This window comes from Mya arenaria, chromosome 15, assembly GCF_026914265.1.
Source record: "Mya arenaria isolate MELC-2E11 chromosome 15, ASM2691426v1".
Classification (NCBI taxonomy): Eukaryota; Metazoa; Mollusca; class Bivalvia; order Myida; family Myidae; genus Mya; species Mya arenaria.
The window spans coordinates 55,858,090-55,885,498 of record NC_069136.1 but is presented as its reverse complement, the minus strand read 5'-3'; the positions used below and the strand labels follow the sequence as shown (position 1 = coordinate 55,885,498).

The 27,409-nt window shown below is 36.0% G+C and overlaps 1 protein-coding gene across 3 annotated transcripts; it reads left to right on the top strand.

Moving 5' to 3' along the window:
- The first annotated feature begins 171 nt into the window (after positions 1–171).
- Positions 172–26,579, top strand: LOC128219945 (nucleoprotein TPR-like). Of its 3 annotated transcripts, XM_052928139.1 has the most exons (25): positions 188–289; positions 730–875; positions 1,120–4,020; positions 4,457–4,550; positions 7,725–7,821; positions 8,547–8,700; positions 9,636–9,671; positions 9,894–9,974; positions 10,276–10,392; positions 11,540–11,638; positions 12,178–12,426; positions 13,060–13,173; positions 13,585–13,680; positions 14,006–14,202; positions 14,767–14,832; positions 15,173–15,260; positions 16,329–16,720; positions 16,943–17,646; positions 17,920–18,040; positions 18,221–18,305; positions 18,771–18,831; positions 19,647–19,796; positions 21,109–21,257; positions 23,826–23,966; positions 24,366–26,579. In XM_052928139.1, the coding sequence occupies exons 3-25, from the start codon at positions 1,228–1,230 to the stop codon at positions 24,525–24,527; spliced, it is 6,246 nt and encodes a 2,081-aa protein (XP_052784099.1). In that variant the 5' UTR covers positions 188–289; positions 730–875; positions 1,120–1,227; the 3' UTR covers positions 24,528–26,579. The 3 variants fall into 3 exon arrangements, with proteins under 3 accessions (XP_052784100.1, XP_052784099.1, XP_052784098.1); XM_052928140.1 differs by lacking the exon at positions 730–875 and having other exon boundaries at positions 172–207; XM_052928138.1 differs by lacking the exon at positions 730–875.
- The last annotated feature ends 830 nt before the right edge of the window (positions 26,580–27,409 follow it).

Below are 27,409 nucleotides of genomic sequence, written 5' to 3'. Positions count from 1 at the left end.
AGATTATGTTTACACCTTATTTCTCTTTATTCAATCTTAATAATGTAACAACGCTTCTTTATACTGCTATTTAATAGATACTAGCAGACTGCACCTCTAAATTCCATTGGCAGGTAAGATGTCATTTAGTGAAAACCGTTTTTGAAAAGCCGTGTTGACTGTTAAGAGTACCTCACTTCCGGTTTTTGACAGGTCCAAACAAATAATGTATTTAAATTTTAATCTGACTTTCTCGTACATTTCAATAATATAAGATCTACATAGTTATAATGCAAACTGCACAGCTTTGGTTTGTCTATTTGTGATATGCTTTAGATTGTATTCGAAATGGATATTGCTTCTAACTTGGAATTCGTTTCGATGTGGCTATATAATTATTTAAGAAATATAGAACGAATAAGTAGGACTGTACAGGAAAATATATGTCATACAAACACCAAAAAATATAAAGATACTGAAAAATATTCAAATTGTATTAAGTATTTTATGTTTGAAATGGATTATAAAGGTTTATATTCATATTTTACCATGTAAGTGCAAAGCTATAGTCAGTTCAAAAGCGCTTGTCGCTTATGTTATATTGTTAATTCTGACTTGCCGACTTAAAATAAAACATATCTTATCTTATCTTAGCTTTTTTGTACAAAACAAGCATTAAATGCATTTAAGCTCATGATTTACCTTTCCAATAAAACAAAACTTGACTGACACTGACAACAATTATGCCAGGCAGAACAACTCAACCCAATCGTTATCACTCAGCCACCTACTAAAAGCTTCGAGATAGACCTCGTAAATACAAGCGTAACAACTCAGCCATGGCCAAAGTGTTCCGATGGTTGTAAAACTGTGAACTGCAGCCTTCATGTATAAAGGTTATGTTTTGACAGAATGAAGTGAAGAAAACCCCATCAAACTCATAATATGTTGGATATTTATTTTTCGTGTATGGAACTAAGATAAAATTACATCATCTAGTAATATTTCTTGTTTTTATGTATTTTATGGACGCAATATGCTTTAACCCGGAATCCCGATCTGAATAACTACCCACTTTCGGTACAAAACAATTTGTACGTGAAGGATTTGTTTAATTATTCTATGTTCTTTTTGTTTCAGAAAACAAGTTGCCAGTTCTGCATCTGTCAAAATTTGTAGCAGGGCCAATAACAGAAGTTAATAACACTAAAGGGGTTTAATTTAAGTCCTCTGCTGTCCTCTTGTCAGATGACCAGTGAATGCAGTTCTCCCACAGGGGTTGGGAATTTTTTTATCAACTACGCTACAGATATTCAGTTCATTGATGACATTGACTGTGTAACTCTCAAACAGTGCTGTGTGAGTTTACAGAACTGCGAGGCATCAGCTGTGTCTGATGTAGACAAGTCTTATTTTCCTAGAGCATTTACTGACATTGACATCTTGGAAACAAATTCTGAAGTATCCAATTCTAAGATAGCTAAAGATACAAATGTTCACGCAGACAATTTAATCCTACCCGTTACTAACAGTACAGTAAACGCAGAACACAAAGATATACCAAAAGCAAACATGGCTGAGCGACTTAACAATGGAAGCGGTTTTCAACCTGATGTCATTGTGTCCACTTCTCATCAGAGGGCAGGGCCAGACGGAAGCCCCTCCCTTATGCCGCCTGCCTCTCGTGCATATGCTCCTTCCATTCTGAGTGAGACTGATAATATGTTTAATCCAGTTAGGACACTCACTTTCTCTGACATTGATCAAAGTTCTCACATTGAAGACAGTTCCATTAACAACAGTAGACTGGTTTCCACTCCAAAGAAGGGTGACATTACAAAGGGGACAAGCCTGTACGATTATAGCAGTATGCAGTCAAGAAACTTTTATTCAGTAGGAGGAGCCAACGGCAATCAGGATAATGATGGGAGTGATTCTAGTGATTCTGATGATTTATTAAATGGTGTAAGGGGAAATATTTCACCTGAGTTCAGGCAATTAGAAGGAGAAGCAGATAATGAAATGGGTAACACTGGACCCTTTCATCCATCGGCTCATGGGCTAAGCAAGGAGTTCATGGACCAGTTTGTTGGAAAAACAAGCAATCCAGCTTATGGTACAGGTAATGACATATTTTCTCCTCTTGGAGCAAATGCCTTTGAAGTAGCTGAAAGAAGAATGCAATGTTCTACCCCACCGTTGCATTCACCTGGACCTAATAGCCCTTACGCAAAATATGCCAATGGTTCACCTGGTGTGACAAAATCCCCAAGGTCTCCGTATTATAGACAGTCACCAAGATCACCAAGAAATAGACAGGATTTCAATGCGGATGTTTCATCACCAAACTTCAATGCTGATGTACCATCACCCAGTAGTAGACCAGATGTGAGACCGTTTAACAGAGAAGTTGTAGGTAATGGATATGGGGCTAGCGATCCTCAGTCATTCAGTCATGGTTTTTCACCCTCAAATCCTAATACTGTACAGATAAGGGGACGACAGACACATGCAAGCAATGTTCAAGTTGTTAAACCTAAGACTCATAGTCCAAATAGTAATTACACTTTTCAGCCTATCGGAAAGCAGGCACCAGTTCCTGTTCCAAGAAATATTCCAAAGAATCTTAATGAATACTTTGAGCAACATGACAAGCAACAATATTATCAGCCCCAACCTGGCGGTGCATACATGACTGTTGACAATGATGAAAGACAATCCTATGGTTTTGAACATGATGACCAAGACAATGACCTTGACATTCAAAGTCGCCAAGGCGATGGATCAGACAGTGATGGTGATGGTCCGCAAAGATTTCAGCAAACATTTGGAAATCATGCTGTCAGAAACACAGACGTACATGAACAATCCCACTCGCCCTCTCCGCCAAGACCTGTGCAGAGAACCCAAGTGTCTGTAAAACTCCCACAGGCCACTTATGATACCATATCAGCAAATACTTCACATGATGAGAGAAATGCTGGTCAGAGATTTCACCTTCAACAACGGCGGAGTCCTAGTCAACCACCTGATGTAGCCATAACAAGGCAGGATGACGATAACGGAGGAGGCGATACCTCAAAAACTGGTCAAGGGAAGGTGGATTTACTTCAGAATCAACCAGCTGGGGCTAGAAATTATGACCAGAATAGTCACATGGAGTACAACAGTAGGTCTAATGTTCTGAATAACGGCGGCCCTATAAAAACTGCACAAGGAATAAGTCACAAGGCAAAAGATTTCGGGAAAGGGAATTTTGTACCATCAAATGTAGAAAGAAATAATCAAGAGAGTTTTTCCCAGAGTGGTATTCCTACAGCATCAAAAGATGATGAGGAGAATGAAGCTTATGAAAAACCTTTCAATCAGTCTGTCAATCAGAGTTCTGCAAAAGCACCTATAAGTCAATCGCAAACTCAGGCTACTCAAAGAAAGCCCGTAACTGTTCAAGTTACCCAACCAAGCCAAGGTGTTGGTCAAACACAGTCGAGTACACAAATATCATCAAGACTACTTCAAGACACTGCTTCACACAGGAACAAGACTACGCAGAAATATGTATCAAATGTTCCAGGGATTTCAAAACCAGCTGCAGCCAATCAGAACAAAGAGTTTAAAAAACCATTAGATGTTGCTCCAAGAAATGTTGCAAATGGTACAGTGAACGAAGGAAACATCAATAAAAAAACACAGCAGACTGATTCTGCTCCAAAATTTAAAGTCTCAGACAAAACCAAACCAAGATCTATGTCGATGGAAACTTTAACCCAGAAAAATAAAAACCAACCTAACCAGTCTAAAACCATAGACTCCTCAAAGACAAACCAGTCAGAAAACCAGTCCAGCAGGTTTACTTCCTCACAGAGAGTTAACCAGTCAGGTGAAGGTCAGGACAGAGCCGAGGGTGAAGGTCACAACCTGAGTGGACACAGTCTGGAGGAGATGGGGGACATGGGAGCAGGAAGGATTGTGACACAGGTTCAGAACACCAGCCCAGTCCCTGTAGACCAGCATGAGCCAGTCGCAAACATGGCCGACAAGGTGAGGACATATATTGGTGCTAATAATATTGGTGATTTACATTTGTTTAGAATTTTGTCACTTGTATTTCCCAATTTGCAGAAACTACAGGTCGATTGACTTAAGATACTTTATGGTAACAGTCATAAAAAATATAAACCAAAAATTATTTAAAAAAAAAATAATAATTTGAAATTACTTTGAATTATTATAATCATTAGACATTATGGTAGATAAAAACAAAAACAAATTGAGCATTAATTTTAAACTTTGAAGTCCTAAATAACAGTTGTCTTTATACTCATCTCTATTAAAACTATTATGTCACTGGGCCAGGTTGTAAATGATAACCTAACCATGAGCCTATTACAATGTTTGTCGTATTATTGCAGACCGGGGTGGCTTATTAGAGCATTGAATCTGGATTCATTGTTAATTATTGTTACTTTGACTACAGGTGGACACGAGCCTGGACTACCAGGGTATGGAGCAGGTGAGGAAGCAGCTACAATCCATGATGAGGCTATCCAACGCTCAGATGTCCCCACAAGGTATGTACATAGTCTATGGTAAACATACAATAGCTTAGACCTTGGGTGGAATCAAGCCTGGACTACCAGGGTATGTAGCAGGTCAGACAGAAGCTTCATGTACAGTCAATGATGAGGCTCCCCAAGGCTCAGTCTCCACAGGGTACTGTACATACTATGACTGACGGTGAGAGTATATAACTGCACATTGACAGCAGATAATCCTTTTTCTAAATTTTATCAATATGTAGGGGTTTTACATGAACTTGGCAGGATGTTTATATCTATCCTTTTCCAAAATAGCTGGAAACGCTCCTGTTTGGTGGAGTAGGATTTCTGCAGGAACATTTTCTGTCGTAACTTCCAATGTATAAGATTCAGGGTTCGACACTAACGGTAGTCCGGTAGTCTGAGACTACCAGATTTTTAGTCGGACTACAAGACATTTTAAGTCAATAGTCCGACGGACTACTAGAAAAAAGTTAATATCACATCAGTTAATTGAGCATAAAATCTTTATTACGCTTAAACTTGCGTAAAGCTTGCCGAAGATGGCCCAGCAGTTCCAGACAACGTAGACTGTTAACCGAATTTCGCGCGCATTTCGTATAGCCTTTCAATCAATGTTTAAACCAGTCAGTAAAATGTCTTTATTTAGAAAGGGAAAAACATTTTCACATTCTATGGTGTGTTTTTATCGTCAGACATGTGCACTTTTGCCAATGACAGCGAGGTAGATTTGGGTCCAAGTAGCAGAATTTCTAAATCCCTTGCATTTTCAGTCAAAAACAATGAAAGATACGATGAAGACAAACACTTGACGGTTGTTACTATTTTTAGATTTTCTGAAAATATGTCATGGTTATTATGGTTTAGGGTATTGCCAAATGTCGGTGTTTATATAAAGCAAACAGAAGGAACATTTTGTCTGGCTTATGAAATCTTTTAAACTGGCTGAGCAGCTGAGAAATTAATCATACTGCCAAAACAGGTATATTGCAGTGTAAGTGCAGACGACGACAGAATTGTGTGCGTTAATTTTTGCGCCAAAATGTCGTCACATTTTATACATTGAAGCTAAGGCCAATAACAATTGACACCATGCCGTTAACTATAAAGGCTACACCTACAGTGTCACATGACCTCTTAATTAGGGACCTCTGACAAATATCCAGAAGCAGACAATAATAATACAAAATTTATCAATGACAATCAGATAAAAAATGCATGGAACATGGTAAAACATAGCAATAAAAGTAAGTACATGTATAACATTAAATAAGTTCATTAATATGAATTGTATGCAATGTATAATTCAGGTAGAAAAATGTCTAGACTTTAAAATAATTTATTTCTAAATAACATCGGAAACTTGTTACAGTACAATAACAGTCTCTATTTTAAAACTCAAATAAAGGGAAACAAATAGTGTATTAATTTCCTATCTGATCAACAAAAAAAGATGTTTGTATAGATCCATTGTCAAAACTCAATGGATTTCGCTGTTTTTCTTCCTTTGTCGATTCAGAATGACCTGTTTTATACAAGTGTAATGCATTATTATCATTATTGATATAACTACCTTATTGTTTCTCTCAATGAATTAATTTCCATATTAGATGAAATGCAAAACTGTTCTAACAATCAGCATAGAAATTTTGGAACGACCATAGTCATTATAAATGCAATTGTCTTGTGTTGTGATGAAAACCGGAGAACCCGGATAAAACCCACTTGTCCGGCTTTGTGACCACAAACCAAATTCACATGCGACCAAGCCGGGAATCCAGCCCAGGTCGCCTAGGTGAAAAGCAATGCGCTAACCGGACAACTAACCCGGTAGTCAATAAAGTTTTGCACCAGTCAATTGTAACCACGGTTTTTACTTTGATTTGCGTCATTTAAAAATATGATTTTGTTTTATCTATACGTATATACTTTTTGTGACCTTAAGTTATATATATCAGATATTTAATTAAATTTAATAAAAAATGTAACTCACATAAACTGAGGTGTCTTTTTCACTAATAATTATGTCAAACAAACTTAAAAGCAAATGTATATGCTTCGGATTTAAAACTTTTTGCACAATAAGGAGACAAATTTCAAAGTCAAAATAAATCGCAAGATATCAACAATATTGTACATTAATTCTCATAATGATAATTCTTATTTTAAGGCTATTAAAACGGAAATATACGTATATTATGTACGGTTACATTAAGACATTTTGAGAATTGAATAGTCTACTAAACAGTCCCTTGTTATCAATTATAGTTTTAGCAGCATTAAGGGAAAATGTCAGTATTTCAGATTTCTTTAACTGTCTTTACTATCTCTCAATTATGAGACATAATTTGTGTTAAATATATATAACAGCGTTATTACACTACTGTTGATATGTGAGGATTGTTGGAGGTCATGGTGGATAGCAATGGCAACTGATAAGCCCTGCCTAATCTGGACGCTGATTGGTCAGTCGGGTATTGATCAGCTAGTTTGACTGACAGGCAGCGTCATGTTAATTGTTATCTTACTCCCATATAAGAAATAATTAATGACACTTTCGGAATTTATTTCATCATGTTTTTTAATCATTATAATATATATATGATATGTCGTTTAGATTAACAAAGAATACTGAATAGCAGAATGCCAATAATCAAATATTGCTTATCAGTAGGATGTGCCATAACTTAGCAACCATCTTGGTCGAGGTGTTTTAGTGTCAAATGATTTATTGCAACATTTTCCTGAAAGTGTCAGATTATGGGGTATTTTAGCATGGTTTTTAGATTTTTAATCTGAGGTATTTTAGCATGGTTTTTAGCATTTTTTAGGTTTTAAAATTAAATTTAAAGGCCAAAAATTGTTTGGGAATGTGGAAATTTTAAGATTGAGACAGATAAAAATCATGGCCAATCAAAGGGTTATAAATACTGACAATGTTCTAAGGAGAAAGCTGAGTCACACAAAACACTGAAGGAATCTGTTGTAGGCTTGCATTTTTTTGGACTACCAGAAATTTTGCTGGACTACCCAGATTTCAGATCCAGTAGTCCGAGGGACTACCTTGTGAAAAATGTTAGTGTCTAACCCTGAAGATTACATCACATTTTTGCGAGTTGGTCATGGTAGGCCAATCAAACTGTCTAAAAATGCACACATATTAATCTGGTTGGTGTATGTTTGCAGAGCGGAGCAAGTATGAGCACTCTGACATCCTGGCCGGGTTTGGTGTGGAGTTCGGGGATCAGCCCAAAAATGTAGACCTGTCCTGTTCACAATTCAGGTAAGGGTTCATGTGGATGTGAAACTTGAATCAATATCAATGAGATAATCTAAGGTGTTGATAGCAATCAATTTATTCATTATTGGTTTTCCGGTGGCTCCTACAAATTTATAAGTTGAATAAGAGTTTTGATATTTTTCACTGCTTTGAAATTCTAGCAGGCTCTCAATTCCATATCAAATATCAGCACAGAGCCGGGGCACAATTTCAATGGGGCACAATTTCAATGACTTTCAATGGGGCAAGATTTCAATGACTTTCAATGGGGCACGATTTCAATGACTTTCAATGGGGCACAATTTCAATGACTTTCAATGGGGCACAATTTCAATGATGTCATTTCCTAAATGACTGAATGATTGCTTTTTGCCACACTGTTATGAACAATTATAGTAAATTGTCATCTGAGGAATATAATAATAGAAAAATTGTTTGTTTCAGTATTAGATCGCAATGAATTTCACCTCGTGAACACCAAAGTCAATAATTCACTTGTGGTTACGCCACTCGTGAAATAAACCTTTTGGTGCTCACAGGGTAAATTATTGACGGAATTATTGTTCATTTTTGAGTAAGATAGTTATACATTTTATGGAGTGAACACCACAACTTATATTTCACGAGCTGTACTACCGCATGTGAAATATTCACTTTTGGTGTTCACAAATTAATTGTGTTCTGTTTCCTTATAAAGTTCTTGATTTTATTTTTCTCTTTCACTACAGGAAACCAGGGGAGGATCTAGGTGAGACATTTCCGTCATTCACGTCACAGTATTTCACGGGAGACAGCGGTAATGTGTCCCGTTCTGACGCCTCCGTCCGTGCTGAGAACATGCGTCTACGGGATATGGTGGAGAAAGAAAGATACAGGAGAAAGGTGAGCGATATTTTATTGGGTTTAAAATTATTATTATTTTTCAATGAAAAAAGCATGCATGAGTATCCAAGGTCATATATACAATATCAAAACATAGGATTGGACTGAAAGATGGTCAACAACTTATGGAAGACCTTCCTTAAAGAAATAATCTGTTTATAGGGCTTGGTTTAAGAATGCAATCATTGAATCAGAAAAAAAAAATTCCTTATTTTTGAATTTCAGCTCATTATTGCATCAGGCAGCAGTATTTCTAGTTCGCTCTATGTGTGCGTACATCTGTAAACAATTGCTTGTGAATGCGATAAAGGGTTCAGTTTTTATATTATCATTATCAAACTTTTACAGTAGTTAGATATCCTTGAGAGCCTAGCTCCATTTTTAAACCAGCCAGATCAGCACAAGCATTACTGGATTATGGCCCATGAAATTATTAAAAAATTGGTATTGTTGACAATTTAGAAATTACAGTTAAAGGGAGACAACCAGAATATCATAAAGATCTTCTCAAGATGGCAAGTTCAGCATGTTTTAAAAACAGGGATGATACCTTTCAGGATTAATGCTGAAGTTAGGGTTGAGAGCTTGTAATTTTAAACTGTTATACAATAGTAAAGATTGTTTTTTTGCTGAGCATTTGCATTCACATTAGTAAGAAGTACCCTGAAACCGATACAAATGGCTTCGGAAACAGGTTCAACACGGGTCTAAGCCCTTTTACATTGCTTAAGTCATACTCAATCTAGAAATTCAGAATTGATATTTTCAGTCTGCCATCGTCCCTGAAAGAAATGTTCACTGAGGATGCATTGAAAATTCTCAACTTATTCTTAGTTAGGGTTTAAAAGAAATATTGTTTGCTTTTGTGTTGCACTGGCTGCTATTGACATGCGCTTGGTTATAACGTACCTTGGTATATGCTATTTTCATTTCAGCATTGTGAACAGTACATCCAGCAGCTTAATGTCAAGGTAACACTTTCTTTGCTTTGTTTATGCTCAAGCTTAATTTCTTTGGTTATAAACTTGTTGTCTTGAGGTTTGATATTATTGTTTCCTTATCTGTGTCAACCATTTTAAAGAAAATGAATGTAGTATGAAAAGTGTCAAAGTGCTGGATGAGGAGGTATTGTGTAGAAGAGGTAATGTGATGGAATGAAGAGGTAATTTTATACCACTTTGTTCCTTTTCCAGTTGTTAGAGACCCAACAGCAAGTTGCTGTGGCGGTGTCCACTGACAAACGCAAGGACATCATGATAGAACAACTAGACAAGGTATGTGTGTTTCAGTTGTTGCTTTTATTGAGAATATTTGTCATATTCCCATTAATGGCCATGACTTTTCAATGGAATATCATTACTGTTGTATGTGTATGATCTGATATTAAACTCTGTTTGCAGATTTTCATAAAAGCATTTTCAAGATGTATTGGAACTTATGTAGTTATTAAGTAATTTGTATGCAACCAATGTGTGCCACTTTCCATAAGCTTGATTTTAAAATTTGTATCATGATATCCATTGAAAAATATTGGATTGCTATGTCATGATCCAGATACTCTTACTTTTTATATAGCAACTAGCGCGGGTAATGGAGGGTTGGCGGAGACGGGATGCTGAAAAAGACGAGGTAGTAGCAGCAGCCGAGAGAGATAAGGCTCAAATAGAGGAGAAAATGGTCAAACAACAGAAGGTATTGAAGGGGGTGGAGTTTGATACCCTTAGCTAGAGGGTCCATTTTAGTAGAGATCTTAGCTAAACTTAGTTGTAAATCAAAATTATTGTAGTGTCCTATATTCATAAGTTTGCTTTTTTTGGTTCGAAATTGAATCTAGCCAATACAAGAAATAAACTCTTATATGATAAGAAATATTGCAGTCTCTTAGTTCAATACAAAAAATGAAAAAAAGGAAAAACCAAAACCGTTTTGGACAATTCTGACTGATTTAAGATTGTTGAAGTAAGGAATAAAATCCGCTTTAAGATTTTGAAAGTGGTCTAGAGATATAGACCTTCATCTCTCACCCAGGATGTATTGTGTCTACTAGCGGCGTTGAGAATGGTTTTTGCTTAAATTTCACTATTCCCAAATTGTGTTCTTTTTTTAATTAAAGGAAGAGTTGGGCTAAATTCATGTTTGAATTTTCAAATAAAATATAGGAGCTCTCCCTTTTTTGATAATTGAGCTATTAAAGAGACTTAGTTTAAATAACTTCAACATTTCAATAATTTCAACTTATAAAATATTAGAAAACTTTGTAAGTTACTTTATTAATAGTGTTCAGCCTTAGTATTGGCTTCTACAAAGGAGATAGTCATAGGCTTGATTCATATAAGTGTTAAGCTGTCTAAAGTAATTCAATGAAGCTTAAATAGATTAAGTATAATACTAATTGGTCTAGAAATAATTGGGGAAAAATCTTCTTTTTTTGGAATTTCCATGCCAAGTTCATGTAAAACCACTACAAAATAATGAAATTTAGAAAAAAGATACTCTGAGCTGGCAATGTTCCAGAAACACATATTGGGCCAATTGTTCAGAACTTTATTCAAGTTAACAATTTCATTAACCACATCGTCGTAAACCTTTACCTGTGTAATATTTGATGATCTGCTTAAATTATCTGTAAATATAAACAAGTCAAGCTGAGACAAACTTTGTCTACAATCTTATAAGAAATACAGCAGATCATGAGCGGTGATGATCTGAATGTTAACAACGACCACGTTTACAACACTGTTATCTATAACCAACTTCTGAACAAACAGCCCATATTGTGCTGTCAGCTACTGGTACTCTCTGCTTCAAAGTTACACCTTTGCTCTTTCTTGTATTTCAGATGATTAACAATTTTGAACATGACATGTCGGAGGCTGTAGATGCCCTCAGAAAGGAGAAGGAAACAGCTGGTCAGGAGATTGAAGAGCTGAAAGCAAAGGTACATGTACACTTGATTTCATCATTATGTACTCTCCCTTAAACCAGGAACTCATATTTGCTTCCACATAGTGTTTATAACAAGGCCCAGTACTCTGTTGCCCTTTTGACTGTCGAAAATGTGCTATGCTGACTTATTATCTTGCCGCATGCGCCGTATACCTTATCATTGTCAGTATTTGCTTAATAGTATAGATTTTTTAGCACTGTATATATGAAGGTATAATTTGGGGGGGGGGGGGGCAGGATCTGCCCTATGTGAATCTTCTTGCATAAATAGCTTGCCTGAGCATAGTGTGCTCATCGTTATTTTTGTGAAAGGTGCAGCAACTCTTGGCTCGTAGTTAAATATCAGAATCTTTACCACTTACAGCTCCAAAACCAGAAGACACAGAGGGCTCTCATTGAAATACTACTAGAGAATAAAGTCTTAATTCCTTCAGCAAGAATTTTAAGGCCTTAGGGAGGCACAGCAACTCTTTGTCCACAGTTAGTTTAATCTCTGTATGAGTTAATTATCTGTATGTATATCCCATATAGCTCCATGACCAGCAGAGGCAGCTAGCTCACATTGAAGAATTACTAGACGGGGAGAGAGAGAAGTCTGAACTACTTCAACAAGAATGTGAAGGGCTAAGAGAGGGGCGGACAACTCTGGACAAACAGCTGGACAACATGCAGCGGCGGCTCCACCGGGAGCAAGATGAGTGGTTTCAGAGAGAACAGGAACTGTTACAGAGGATAGAGGAGGTTGGAGATAAGAACACCAAGATACTGCAGATGGAGAGGGTATGTTCCTAGTGCCTCTTAATAAGGTCATCATTAACTTGTGTCTACTGGTCTTAAGGGGACTTGACCATGTTTTGTAAAATACACTTTTTTATGACGAAATAAAGTGTGGAAAATCATAAGCATTGTTAAAACTAAGATACTGATTACTCCAAACACAAACCAGGGTTTTTTATTTTCTTATACTAAGATTGTATTTTTTTGGCAAATTCAGTATTAAAAAGTGAAGTTATTATATGTGTTTTCAGATCTAATACCATGGAAAGTGATTATGGTCCAAAGACATGAGCGAATCCCTTTAAACCTTTAAAGTTTTCATTGTACTTTGTAAACAAGTGATTCTCATTAATTTGTCTACCTGTTTATTGTAGAGTAAAAGTTAGATCATTTTCATACCTTGGTTTAGCCACCATTAATTTTGTAGTTGCTACCATCTCGCAGAAAATGTTGGCATAACCTTAAAACCTTTCAAAGGATTCATATGAACTGACCTCTTGTATAGTAATAGTTGACAACAGTGTTTTCGCTTTTGGTGAAAGGCAGGTATTGTTTATTTAAAGACGAATTCATCTTTTTTGCCGGGCCAGTGAGCTTTTGCCAATTTTGACCAGCAAATATTTCCTATCCCTCCAGGCTAAGAATGAGGAACAGGGCAAGCTAGCTGAGGAAATAATGGACCAGTACCAGGCTTCAACCACACGTGTGAAGAAACTAGAGATGGAATTAGACGATGCTCACAGGGAAAAGGTAACAAATGGCTTTGTTGTTTAAATTAGATGTATTTTATAATAAACCACTCAGCTGAGGGAGTAACGGACAAGTATGAGGCATACACCGCACATGCCAAGATACTTGAAATTTATAAAGGTAACAGCTGGTCATAGTTTTGACATAAAAAACCTGCAAGATACAGGATGATAATATTGAAAGTTTATTCATTGAATCTCATTTGCTGTTGAAAATTAATCACAAGCAAGCTTGGTAAGAAGGAAATCGTAACTATGATTCATTAAATAGATTTTGTCTCAGTACCAGAAATGTGTCTCAAACTGTATGATATATACATTGACATGTTGTAATAGCTCGAAGAAGCTAGAATGTTGTAATCAAATGAAAATGAATGCCCATTAAAAATTATCTAAATATCTATCTGTCTAGGAAAGCCTGAAAGTTGAGATGGGGATTATGGAGGCCAAGTTTGAAAATGCCCAGCGGGTCCTGGAGGCCGACCTGCACGCTGACATGGAGAAACAGGTATACAATCTGACTGTATTTAAGGAAAACCTGGTACATATATGTTTTTATAGTAGTCAGTAATTTAATTTTGTCTTAAGTAATGTAATTTGTTAAGTGACATTTGTCCAATTACCCTTCATTTGTATCCCAATAGTTACAATTTCCCGCAGATTTCATTTGATTTTGATATCCCTTTTGGACGACTCTGCAAGACTGTTGTATGTACTATAGGTTCAGATATTTAAATTCCCTATTGCAGGCACTATTTGATGTGTTTATAAAACCTCTGAGCTATTGTCACATCAACTTGGTATTATAATCAAAGATGTTTATATTACCTCAGATCTCAGAGCAGATAGCGGAGGTACAGTCCCGAAATGAGCAAACCCTTGAAGACCTCCAGGAGAGACACCGAGCCCAGGTCCTTGAGATAAGCCAGCGACATGGGGCAGAGTTGGAGAGACAACTTGCCCGGTTCCGAGATGAACTTGCCAGGAAAGAGGATGAGTTCCGTAAACAGTTCCAGGAACTGGAATCAAGGTGAGGTTTAATTATTTGAATGTTTGTGGGTAAATAGCCTGATTCTGTATTTTAGAACTTTTACCTCAATCTGGTTTTGGAAAAAATAACTGCCCAGGAAATATTATATAATTTTATTATGTTCTAGTCTTGTGGACTTCATCTACTATCAATTTATGTAAACAAAGATTACACCTAAAATAAATAATGGTTTTGATTATTCACCTATATAATTGTTATGTTAAGCTTAAAGAGTGCCAATTTTGAGTGTAGGTAATAATCTAGGATAGATCATATGCACGGGAGTAAAGGTGAGAAAAACTGGGTAAAACTCTTAAAACTACTTTTAGTTTACAGGGAAAGAACGATACAATTTAATCTATGTCCATTAAGAATTATATACAATCTATAGTACGCAGGCAATAATTGTATTCTGGGGAGAAAAACTGGACTATTTATTGGACAATTTTGCAAGGATTTTGATGCTGTTTGGATGTTGAATAATGAAAATATTGTGTTAATGCAGTATTTGCAGACTTTTCTTGAAATGTTTGCCTTCATCGTTGCATTATTCTGTCTACTCAGGTTGATGGAATACAGAAATGAAAACGCTGACCTGAAGAGAACCAAACAGAAGCTAGAATCTACTAGGTAAACCAAAACATACACTACATTTTTTAGGCTTGTCTGAAATTCATTAGAGGCCTTGTCCTGTTTTGATGTCGTTGGCATCATGTGAAAACTTTATTGTTTGCCATAGTTTGGAAACAGTTGAAGATATCTGCATTAAACTTTATACATATGTTACCAATGACAGTATACATATGCTCAGGAAGGCCCATAACTCTGACTGAAATGATTTTGGAATTATGTTAAGCAAAGCTGTAACCATGAGCATCTGTAAGATTAGCTTTATTTGGCCATTTTAACTAAAAACATAATACAAATTGTATGACTTTGTACAATAAATTTTATTTTATATCACTCTCAGACTGGAGATCCTGACAAAGCTGCAGTATGCCATGCAGAGTCAGTGGAATGAGGCACTCTCCCTGTTGACTGCCACCCCACAAAGACAGGTGGGTTACTTCCCCTAGATGATTTACTATGTTCCCATAACTGTTGACACCCTACACGGACATGTGAGATTTCCCTGCACCGCCAGTTTATATACACTGTTCGCTCTGACTAAGTTGAATTATACAATGCAGAGTCAAAGGAATAAGGCACTCACACTGTTGACTGCCACTATCACAGAGACCAGTCAGATATTCTACATATTAAACTTCCTCTAACCTTCCCCAAAAGTCTAGTTGACAAATTTGATTTACTAAAAAACTTTGATATTTGCCAGGCCTTTCACTTGCCTCTCAAGAGTTTCAATAAAACTTCAGTCACTTCCTGATTTAAGGCATATTAGACCCCAATATCACGAAAATACTTAAGTCAGATCTCAAACTCAGTCTCAACTCATGTCACCATATAAAAACATAATTTCCTTCAAAATCTTCCATGTTTTATACTTTTTGTAAACATATTTTCTTATAGAATTTTTTGATAAAAAGATTTTTTTTCAATATTTCAAAGAAAACTAATTCTAGAGCAAAAAATATACTTGAGTATTTTATAAAGAATACAGAATTGTACTGGCTGTAGAATAGATTTCCCTTGGAATTTGACCAAAGGCTTTTTTCAGCATATTCTATGATAGAATGTGCTTATGCAACTGTAAAAAACATATATGATTTTTAATAAAATTTGATGCTATGTGGTATAATGTGTTGAGACTGAGTTTGAGATTTGACTTAAGTATTTTCGTGATATTGGGGCCAGAGCTAGACTCAGAGATCTCTTTTAAAATACCATTTATATTTTTGGCAGACACATTAAAATGAGTTTCGCAGTCTTCAAACTTGGTATGTGCATTGGTCATGGTCAGTACAGGATTAATGATGTGTAGTTTCAAGGAAAAGGTCATGGTGACATTCCATGCAATAATTCCTTACTGAGCGAAAATTCCTTTCAAAGTTATCAAAGGGAATAGATACTTGATACAGGAGCTTTTATACAATTTTAATGTTTATTGTATTTGTGGAATGTTGTGTTGCCTTATATATAAAGGTTAACACTTGTGTATTGATTTTCAGACCACACAGAGCAGAACTGCTGGAGCAAGTGATGCCAACACGTCATCAATGTCTGTTCCTGCTGTCAACTTCAGTCTGCTCAGCCCTAGGCCACAGCCAGCCAATCAGACAACAGAATCCAGCCAACTAGCCAATCAGACAACTCCTCCCAGAAACCAAACAGCCAATAGAAATGATTGTAACAAATCAACCAATGATACTGATCCAAAATCCCTCTCAGCCAACCAGATCAGCCCAGTTCAAAGAAATCCAGCCAATGGGGATTATGTTGCGATGTTCAGTCCAGGAAAGGACAGTTTTGTTTCTCATTCAACAGAAAAAGAACCTGAAGATGTATCCATAGAAACAGCTGCTCTTTCACATCTGAGGCAATTCCAAGATTATATGAACAGGTTAGTAGAAATTTGGCAGTATGAGTCATTGATAAGTAGTATCATTCACAGTCAGTGCTAACAATAATAGAATAGGCCTAAAATGAGAACATTTCTTAATTGTTTGATTTTATTCTTTGTGAAATATTTAGAATGTACACCAAAATATCCACATTCTGAAAACTACCATTTTGTCATCAATTATTACTATTCTGACTGAAATTTCTCCTTGCTACATTCCAGTTTCACAAAGACACCCGATTGGATCTCTACCATTAACAGTCAACTTGACCTGTCTGGGTGCACCTCTGGAGTTCAAAGGGAGGGCTCCATACAGGGGACGCCCCGGCTCCCCTCCCCACCTGAAATAGCTGCTCTTCTCTCCACCCACCTCCAAAACATACAGCAGCAACACATGCCACAGCCTCCAAGGAGCACTGCTAATACAACTGGCCAATCAGTACACACCTCACAGCAGAAGCCAGCCAATCAAATGACTGGTTACAATTCTGCATTTAGTAGCCAATCAGGACAGAGCTTTTCACAGTATTTGGCCAATCAACTAAGTGCTAACACTTCAAGCATCTACAGTCAGTCGGGAAGTGCATTTTCTCAACCTGCTTCACTATCAGCCAATCAAAACCAAGAAGGAAACTCGTCTAAATGTTCAAGTCTGCCACCAAATTTAAGCAGCAAGCCAATAAAACAACAAATACCTTTTAATCCGACTGAGATCCCACCTCAAAGTCATCAACAGATTGAAGTATCTCACTCGAATCTGGACCAGACGGATATTACAGTGTACAGTGATGTAACCAATCAAACAGGAGCAGAGGGTAGTGCATTATGGGAGGAAGCTCCTGGACTACCAAGAGCTGTCCCAATAAGGCCCCCACAACAGGGTGATGACCCCTACTTGAATGACGACAACCATTCTGTCATGTCAGGTACTTTTAGATATTTTTATACACTGTTACATGTGATCATGTTCTAAAAATAAAGCCTGTATAGACAGTGATTTGATGAAGTACCTCATTCTGTTAAGGTTACATTTCCATACTTGATTAATAAACACACATGAAGTTTTTAACTACCCATTGATATGTTTTGTTTCATTATCTAAGTAAAATGTATGGATCTTAGATAATGGTGTTGCCCTTAATTAAGGTAATGCATTTGAAATTTTTTAGTGAAATTGTTTCACATTTTTCTCTCTGCAGGTGTTTCGATCGGTCCCATCCGGGGTTACTTCCAGGGTGGACAGAGTTTTTCCCCACCCACCCGACAACACAGGGACAGTGATAACAACTCCGTGGATGATCTAACTTCACAGTCTCACAAGTAAATATCACCTGCGTTTTTTTATTGAAGTTAAGATATTGACATTATTTAAAACATTTAAGCGGCAGGTTGACTGAGTCATGTAGAAATTTGAAGCTTTTGTCTTTAGAATTATAACATTGAAGACAATTACAGGAAACTTAGAATGAATATTACAAATAACAATATTCATATTTGAAGGTTAAATGCTGACTACAGTGAGCTTTCTGTCCGTCTAGATGAACATGAGTCACATCAGAATGACCTCCAACACTACATACAGATGGTGAGGCCAATTGTGGTATTAAATTTGCACCTCTTTATAATTGATTAAAAAAATCAAATTTAGTTTGTTAGTTAGTAGATTTCAAAATGATTTGGGGAAAGTTACATCCATAGAACAAGGATGCGTCTGTCTGTCCAATCAGTTTGCCACGTTCTGATTTCATTATCGGTCCATAATTTGCTATTATCAGGATGTGAGTGGTAATCCTGTGGCACGTTTACCTTCAGTGAAACAAGTTCCACTTAATTTCTTTAATTGTTCTATCATGGCAGTATTTCAGACACTTAAGTATGTGGGGGAATCTATGAAATTTGTGAAAGCTGTAGTTTCCCTAGGAAGGAAAGAAAATTGTGCTGCTTGTTGAAATTAAAAATGTAAAAGACTATCTTTATTTAGAAAAGTGATTTGAGTTGGTGTTGGAGAATGAAGAATGCGATGATAGTTCGAATATATTTGTTGTTGCAGCTGCTAAGGAGATCCCCAGGAGAGGCGGACGCCCAGCACAATGATTCCCTGTTCTCTCAAGGTAATGGCAGGCAGTTTTTATATCAGATTGCAAATACGCAGGTAGAGCAATGTTTTATGATTGACTAATATATATTTTTGATCAATATTTATCTTAAGGCAGATTTTTTTCTAAATAGATAAACGAGAACTATTGACAAGCACATGATATAAACATTACAAAACATTAATAAATACAGAAAGATACCTACATCTGGAAATTCCATTAAAATATAAGATTGCTTTTGCTAGATCTGCTGTTCAAACCATAAACTAAAATGGAACTTTGTAGAAATTGAACTACACCACAAGATGAGAGACTTTGTATATATTGTCTGAATCAAAATTTGACAGTGATTGATTGTGAATATCATGCATTCTTTAAATGTCCTAAATTTGTTATTATTCATAGACAATATCTTTTGAACTGGTATTCATCTGGTAATAATTTAAATGATTTCTACTCTTTAATGTATACTGAAAATGATAATACAATATTTATGTTGACAATCTATGTATACCATCTGTTAGACATGATAAATATGTAAATCTTATGTTGCAACTACAATACTATTTTTCTTTTGTAAATTTTGTGAATTTAGGGCCAGTGGCATCTGTTTACTTGAATAAACTGAATTGAATTGAATTGACCATTGAAAGTTGTTAAATGATAATTTAATGAAGCTAAAAAGCTTTTAGTATTGTCATCAAACTAAAAAGATAATGTGTATAGCCAGATTACAAACAAGTTTCATAACTCTCAAGTATTTTACTGCAGTTGTTGCCCTTTGCATTGTTCTGACATTATCTATCTGACACTGTATGACATATCTCCAGATGAGACAGACATGAATGACACAGCGCAGGCGGCCCAGCTACAGCGGGAGTTGGACCGAATACAGGAACTGAGGCACCGACAAGAGAACAGACAAGGGGAGGGAGGGGCGCCAGGAGGGGGAGGAACATCTGTGGGGGAACAACACACAGGTAGAGTAGTGCAAGCAATCCTGTTAGGTTGATTGCATTCTCACGAAAGAGTTGACATGTCCTGATACTGATTTGAAGCTTGTCTGATTTTCAAATACAAAAGTTGAGGTATTGTGGCAGTTGTGGTGTCGATATCAGTGGCATTCAAACCCTTAAACCATGGCCATAACTCAATAAATGCTCAAGCTTTTAACATGATTCTTTGTACACAAGTTGCCAGCTACAATATGCACATGATTATCTGCCCTTAACTGTGCCTTTAATAATGTCTCTTTTGGACGAAAGAAAAACAGATGACAGTTGACGTACCCTTGGAGTTCTCTTGTTTCACTGACTTTGCTCAACACTTTTAATTTCCTTAGATATTGAAACAACTGTTTCATATATATATATATTTAAATATATTACATTATTTTATATAGTATGTATATACTGTGAAATCATTAATGTTCGTGGGGCATTAATGTTCGTGGTTTTCGTGGGTTGGGTGATCCACGAATTCAAGATCCCACGAAATATAAACACTTTGTTCACTTTTTCAATTGCTTTGTTACGTACATACTCTAATATATTCTTTACAGAGGTCGCAGTATACAGTGTTAAAACCTGTCTCACTGTATAACTTACGATCATTATTCTGTTAATATATTATAACTGCCTTTAACAAATAATGAACCAAATCAATTAAATGTGTTTAATGCAGCAAATGATAGTTATAAGCACGTGGTTAAATGTGTGCTGTTAATGAAAATCTCCAAGTTTACAAGATGTGCGTGATGAGTGTCCATACTCAATTTTTTTATTTAATGAAATAATTAATCGATTACTAGTACATTGAAGATTAATGAGCACTGAACGTGACAATATACGCACCTTTTCGGTGTTTTCACAGTTTGCAAATTCTTAATTGGCATTCAATGGCTTCCCCTATCTGTATTTATGATCAGGGTACATCTTCTTTTATTACCTTTATTCCCAATTAAATCGATAAGTGACATGGGTATATGCACTAATTGGCATGTCGTACCACATTAGCGAGTGTCATAAACCGAGTGACGTATAAGACGGAAATCACGGGCCAGCGCGTGGATATTATGCAGACGATCTAGGACGATCGCATCTTCGATTTTTTTTTTTTCAAAAATGAAAATCCACGAATTCAAGTACCCACGAAATTGTTTTTTTTTCGGCAAACCACGAAATTTCATGCCCACGAACATTAATGATTTCACAGTATTCATTTTTTTTTATCTTAACATTACTTTCTGTAAATTGGCAGCTTTATATTTCTTTTTTTTCTCTTCCTGTTCAGGAAGACCACAAGACAAGATCCTGAGCCCGGACCAGCTAGCTGAGGTCACCAGGCTGTTGAATCAAGTTAAAGGTCAGGGTCAAGCTGCAGGAGAAGGTCAACAGTCACCTAGCAACCCACAAGTCACAGAGCTTCTAGAACTGCTGAAGGTATGACTCCATGATAGTAAATGAGTGACCAAGGTTGTCAATAAAACTGCAAAGCACACTTGCACTTCAAGTAACCATATTTTTAGCTCGACTATTCGAAGAATATGGGGAGCTATACTACTCACCCAGGCGTCGGCATCACACCTTGGTTAAGGTTTTGCATGTAAGCAACTTAAAGTCATTATCTCAGTAAATACATCATGTATTGCATTAAAACTTTAGATATGTATTCCCAACTATCTAACCTACAAAATTAATGAAGTTAGATAACTCTAGTTTGCATTTAAAGCAAAAAATGGGCCTTTATTATTTGACTTAGAATTTCAAGTTAAGGTTTTGCATGTAACTACACATAGGTTAATTTCTCAGCAACTACTTGATCTATTGCATTAAGACTTTATACAATGTTTCTCAACCATCCAACCTACTTAATTAACCAAGTTAGATAACTCTAGTCTGCATTTAATGCAAATAATTGCCCTTTATTATTCGACTGAAAAATTTTGGTTAAGGTTTTGCATGAAACCACATTTAAGTCAATATCTCAGCAAATACATCATGTATTTCATTGAAACTTTAGATATGTATTCCCAACTATCTAACCTACTAATTTAATGAAGTAAGATAACACTTTTTGGAATATAATGCAAATTATGGGCCTTTATTATTTGACTTAGAAATTCTCGTTAAGGTTTTGCCTGTAAGCACACATAGGTGAATATCTTAGCAACTACTTGATGTATTGCATTGAGACTTTATACAATGATACTCAACCATCCAATCTACTTAAATAACCAAGTAAGATATCTCTAGTTTGCATTTAATTCAAATTATGGCCCTTTTTTATTCGACATTGAAATTCAAATACATCATGTATTGCATTGAAACTTTATACACAGGCTCCCAACCATTCAACTTTCTTAATTAATCAGGAAAGATAACTCTATCTCGCATATTATATCATTTTTGCCCCTTTATTATGCAACTTAGAAATTATGGTTAAAGTTTTGCATTTTAGCACACATAGGTTAATATCTCAGCAACTACTTGATGTATTGCATTGAGACTTTATACAATGGTACTCAACCATCCAACCTACTTGAATACCTAAGTTAGATAACTGTATTTTGCAAATAATGGCCCTTTATTATTTGACTGAAAAATTCTGGTTTAAAATTTGCATGTAACAACATTTTTGATAATACCTCAGCAAATACATCATGTTTACAATGGTCCATGTTTCGCCAAAACTTTTCAATCCTTACACTGAAAAGTGGCAGCATAGTCGAGCGCGCTGTCTCTGTGACAGCTCTTGTTATCAGGGTTCGAATTTAGCACTCGCACACTCGCAAAATGCGAGCCAAAATTGAAAAATGCGAGTTGAATTTAAAAACACACGCAAAAATTTGCGAGTTCAAAATTTACAGAAAATATGCAATCCTCGAAATAGATATGATCATAATCGATGATCAATTCCTGCACAATAGATATAAAACTAATTTTAGATATGCCTACTTTCGTTTTCCGATAATCACGCAGAAATTGAGGACGTAGATTAACGTTATGCGCACAGACAGGTACTCGTTACTATGTGGCAGGTACTCGTTACTATGTATTTTTGTAGACTGGTCATTCGTTTCCATTTTTGGTGGCGGTATTTAGCGATAATCGTATCGAGACATAGTCTGTATAATGATGACAAGCTAAAAGATAAGTTTTTTTACGCGTGTTGATTTTAAAATCGCCGACGGCTGATGGCAATGATCAATCAGTTCAAAAAAAGAAGCCAAAATGAAATAATTTGTCCGTTAAAACTGTTACTATTTGGAAGAGGGAGTGAAACATTAAATTGACCCTCAACACAGATGATGAAAGGAACGTTTTGCACAGACCAATACTGGCCTGATCAGACTTCCGCAGTTCGTACTGTCAGTGTTACATATATATATGATGATATCGTTGATTGTACAATTACATGATCATTCATTAAAACAATTACACTATACCTTAAGCATTTGTTTTCCATTAAATATATACTTTTTCCTAGCAAACATAAAGGTTTGTCTGAAAAAATGCGAGTGAGTGTCTGGTTTTGCGAGTTGAAAATTTGAGCACTCGCAAAAATTTGCAATATCAAAAAAAGTTAAATTCGAACCCTGGTTATCTAAAATGCTTATTCAGTTCTGCGTCTTGGTTTCAATGATATGTTTGCAGTGCGCATGTTATCTCATCTTGTTTAACTTCTTCGATGGAGTGTAAAGATATTTTTTTAACAGATTGAATAAGACACTTTCTTTGACAAGTCCTTAATTTGTTTTAAACAATCCCCTGGAAGTTGTTTGCCTTCATTAATGACCATTCTTTTCACATGAATTATTATGCATGTCTGTGCAAAAGAGTTTTAGAACATAAATTAGTACTTTTCCCTTAAACATTTCCCTAGTACATATGATATGTTTCTTTGACCAAGTTTCCTTAAAGTATCTCGCACAAAGGTTGGGACACGGAAATCTTCCTGTCCAGTCCATGGAAGATACTTGTAGTCTGACATGTCTTCCAATATTGCAGCACGCCCAGTTCGGTAAGGGAAGCCATACAGGCAAAGGTCACCATCCTGATGCGGGCAGGAAAGCTGGGAAACAGACAGCTGGTTCCCACAGACCAGCGGCTCCCGGGATTCGTCGGAATGTGCAGTTTAACCCTGGCAAGGTGGGTGGGGTGTTGGGATGGGACTCTGGCTTATGTATGATCTTATGAGCTCCATTAACCAAAGAAATTTTGGATCGTAAGATTTCGACATTGTTTTTTTTTTTTATCATATATTTATAAGTTGCTGTCAGTTTTAATATAAAACAGCCTGAGAAAGTCCTTTATGAAGCAGAGGCCTTTAATTGTCAGTCCATTTTCCATTTGCATTGTAGCCTTCTGGAGTTCTTATATTCGAATAATTTTGGAATTAACAAAAAGTTTTTTATCATTCCCAAAGAGTGGAATTATATTAACTCACTAATACTTCTAAGCTTTGTAAATACTTTGTCAGGTTTAGTATTTTTGCTATATAAGATATACATTTTGTATTTAAACAAATTATCTCATGCTTCTCTTCAGGGTGCAGAGTCAAAACAGGAAGGAGGGAAGAGTGAAAAGGATAAGGCCCCGTCCAGCTCCAGCAAGCCCAGCCAATCAGCACAAGCCAAAAAGGTGGAACGGAAGGTCGCTGGGTCAGCTACTAAGGGGGATAAATCAAATAAACCTGCTGCCTGGAAATGATAGCGGCCGACAGGGCTACCCTTAACAATATGAAAGTGGAAGTTTGAATTTCCTTTCCTTCACTTTAAGTTTTATTGTGAATTTAGAATATGTACCAAAACAAAAACTATACAAAAGTACATTGAAACAATCAATTTTATTTGAAACTAATTAAAAATGTGACAGTGAAACCAGATTTTGATATCTTAAACTTCTAACCTTTCATCTTTGGTCATTTTATCCCAATGGTAGAAAGTTTCTGTACTTCCAAACAATAAACTGGAAGTTTTAGCAGTTTTTATGGTTAATTATTTCAAAACTTCCTTAAAAGGAATCCTTGGGCTTGGTTCCCAGGGAGGGAGAGAAATCAAATGCTTACTGTTATTGTCAGAGCTCTTATTATACCCCCCAAAACAAAGTTTGGGGGGGTATACTGGAATCGGGTTGTCCGTCTGTCCGTCTGTCTGTCTGTCTGTCTGTCTGTCTGTCTGTCCATCTGTCCGTCTGTCCGTCCGTTTTTTTTGTCCGGGATTCATCTTTGTCGTTATTGAACAAATCTTTTTCAAACTTTCAGATATTAATGGCCATGATGTAAACTTGCGCCTCTGTGAAATTGGTACGGGTCACATGACCCTGACCAGAGTTATCTCCCCTTGATGTGTTAAAGTAGGCAAAATAAGCCCTGTCCGGGATTCATCTTTGTTATTATTCAACAAATCTTTATCAAACTTTCAGAAATTAATGGCCATGTTGTAAACTTTCGCCTCTGTGAATTTGGTACGGGTCACATGACCCTGACTGGAGTTATCTCCCCTTGATGTGTTAAAGTAGGCAAAATAAGCCCTGTCCGGGATTCATCTTTGTTATTATTCAGCAAATCTTTATCAAACTTTCAGAAATTAATGGCCATGTTGTAAACTTTCGCCTCTGTGAATTTGGTACAGGTCACATGACCCTGACTGGAGTTATCTCCCCTTGATGTGTTAAAGTAGGCAAAATAAGCCCTGTCCGGGATTCATCTTTGTTATTATTCAACAAATCTTTATCAAACTTTCAGAAATTAATGGCCATGTTGTAAACTTTCGCCTCTGTGAATTTGGTACAGGTCACATGACCCTGACTGGAGTTATCTCCCCTTGTAGGCAAAATTAGCTTTGTCCGGCCTAACTCCAGGGCAAACAACCTAGACATGGAGGGGTGGGGGGTATTCGTTAGCCTATGGCTTACAGTTCTAGTTAGTAGTGGAATTGATGTCAAAGTGTTTTTGTTTGATTAACATAATAAATGAATCATATCATTCTGTTTAACAGATTTCGTGAGTTTATACATGATCATATAAATTGAGCTTTTTTGTCTCTTTTTTTCCAAGAAAATAGTTAAAAATGTTGTAACACTATGTTATTTGAAGATGTGAACATTAATTTGCAAATGTGTTTGATCAAATATAAACATAATCTAACCATATTGACATCGTAACCTTGCCATTAATGTCTTTAATATGTATTAAATATTTACAGTGACTTTGTGCCATTCAAACCTCCAGACTGGTGTAAAAGATAATATTGCTGCATTACTGTATGTGATAAATATAAATGTATGCATTATTTTCCATTGAACTGTGATTGTTCATTGTGAGAATGAATATTTTTTAAAAAAACATGTGCTACTAAATGTGTTCTTTGCTTTGAATCTTAACAATTGAATGATCTGTTGCACTTTTTGTCAATAAATAAGTTTTACCTGGATATAATTTATTGTAAAAAGGATTTTTTACGTTTCCTTATTTTTCTGCATTTATCTTGTGAGATTTTTACTTCATCTTTCTTTCCTTGACATTCAATGTTTCATTCATTGTAAGGAGACTATTTATTTATTGCCATCATATACCGATTGTAAATATCTATATCATCGCATAAATAGATTTAAGCTTTAAATATGCGACATGTTTTCCATTCATCATTTAGTATTACTGTGATATGTAAACCATTTTGTTCCTTACTGAACGTTAACTTTTGTGTTGTGCTCACATGGGTATTTCTGTGGTCACTTATTGGAATAAAACCTGTGAATTGACTTTTGTTTCATTATTTAAGTGTATGTTTTATTCTCAGTGATGTAATGGTTTTGTTTGTTGATAAATGAGTAACTGTTTACATATTTCTAAACCAGAATACCCCCCTCGTTGGTTGATACTTAGGTAACTGTCCACATATTTCTAAACCAGAATATCCCCCTCGTTGGTTGATACTTAGGTAACTGTCCACATATTTCTATCCCCCTCGTTGATTGATACTAAACTGTAAACCAGAATATCCACCTCGTTGGAGTTACTGTCTACATTTTTGAAAACCAGCTGATACCCCTCGTACGGTACTTAAATTTTTCATGCGACCAACACTTACATGTAAACTATTATGTTGAAAAATTACTGCCACACAACGTATTGCGACCTATATGACTTTCAAACTGGCATTAACTGTATAGTCAGTAAATATCTTTGTTAGAACGGTTAAACTCACACCCATGGTAATGCAACTTTGCAGAAAGGTTGTACTTAACCAGTACAAGACGTCTAGTGTTATGTCCAAGAATTAATTTGGTAAAGTTCCAAGACAGTGTTTGTCTTTTTGACCAGTTATTTTCGAAAATTAATTCCGTTGGTATGGTGTAATATTACAAGAATCATGGAGTTATCTTGTAATATTACAAGAATCATGGAGTTATCTTGCTATATTTACAATACACCATAACAGGCCTTGCCCCAATTTCTCAAACAAGTCCCCTACAGCAGGATAAAGCGAAGCCCACTATTTCCGTTTTGATAAAAATCGTTTATTCTCCTTTTAATGAGTTTTTAGAAAGTATTTGTAAGAAAATCATGAAAAACTGTTTTGGTTCATAAA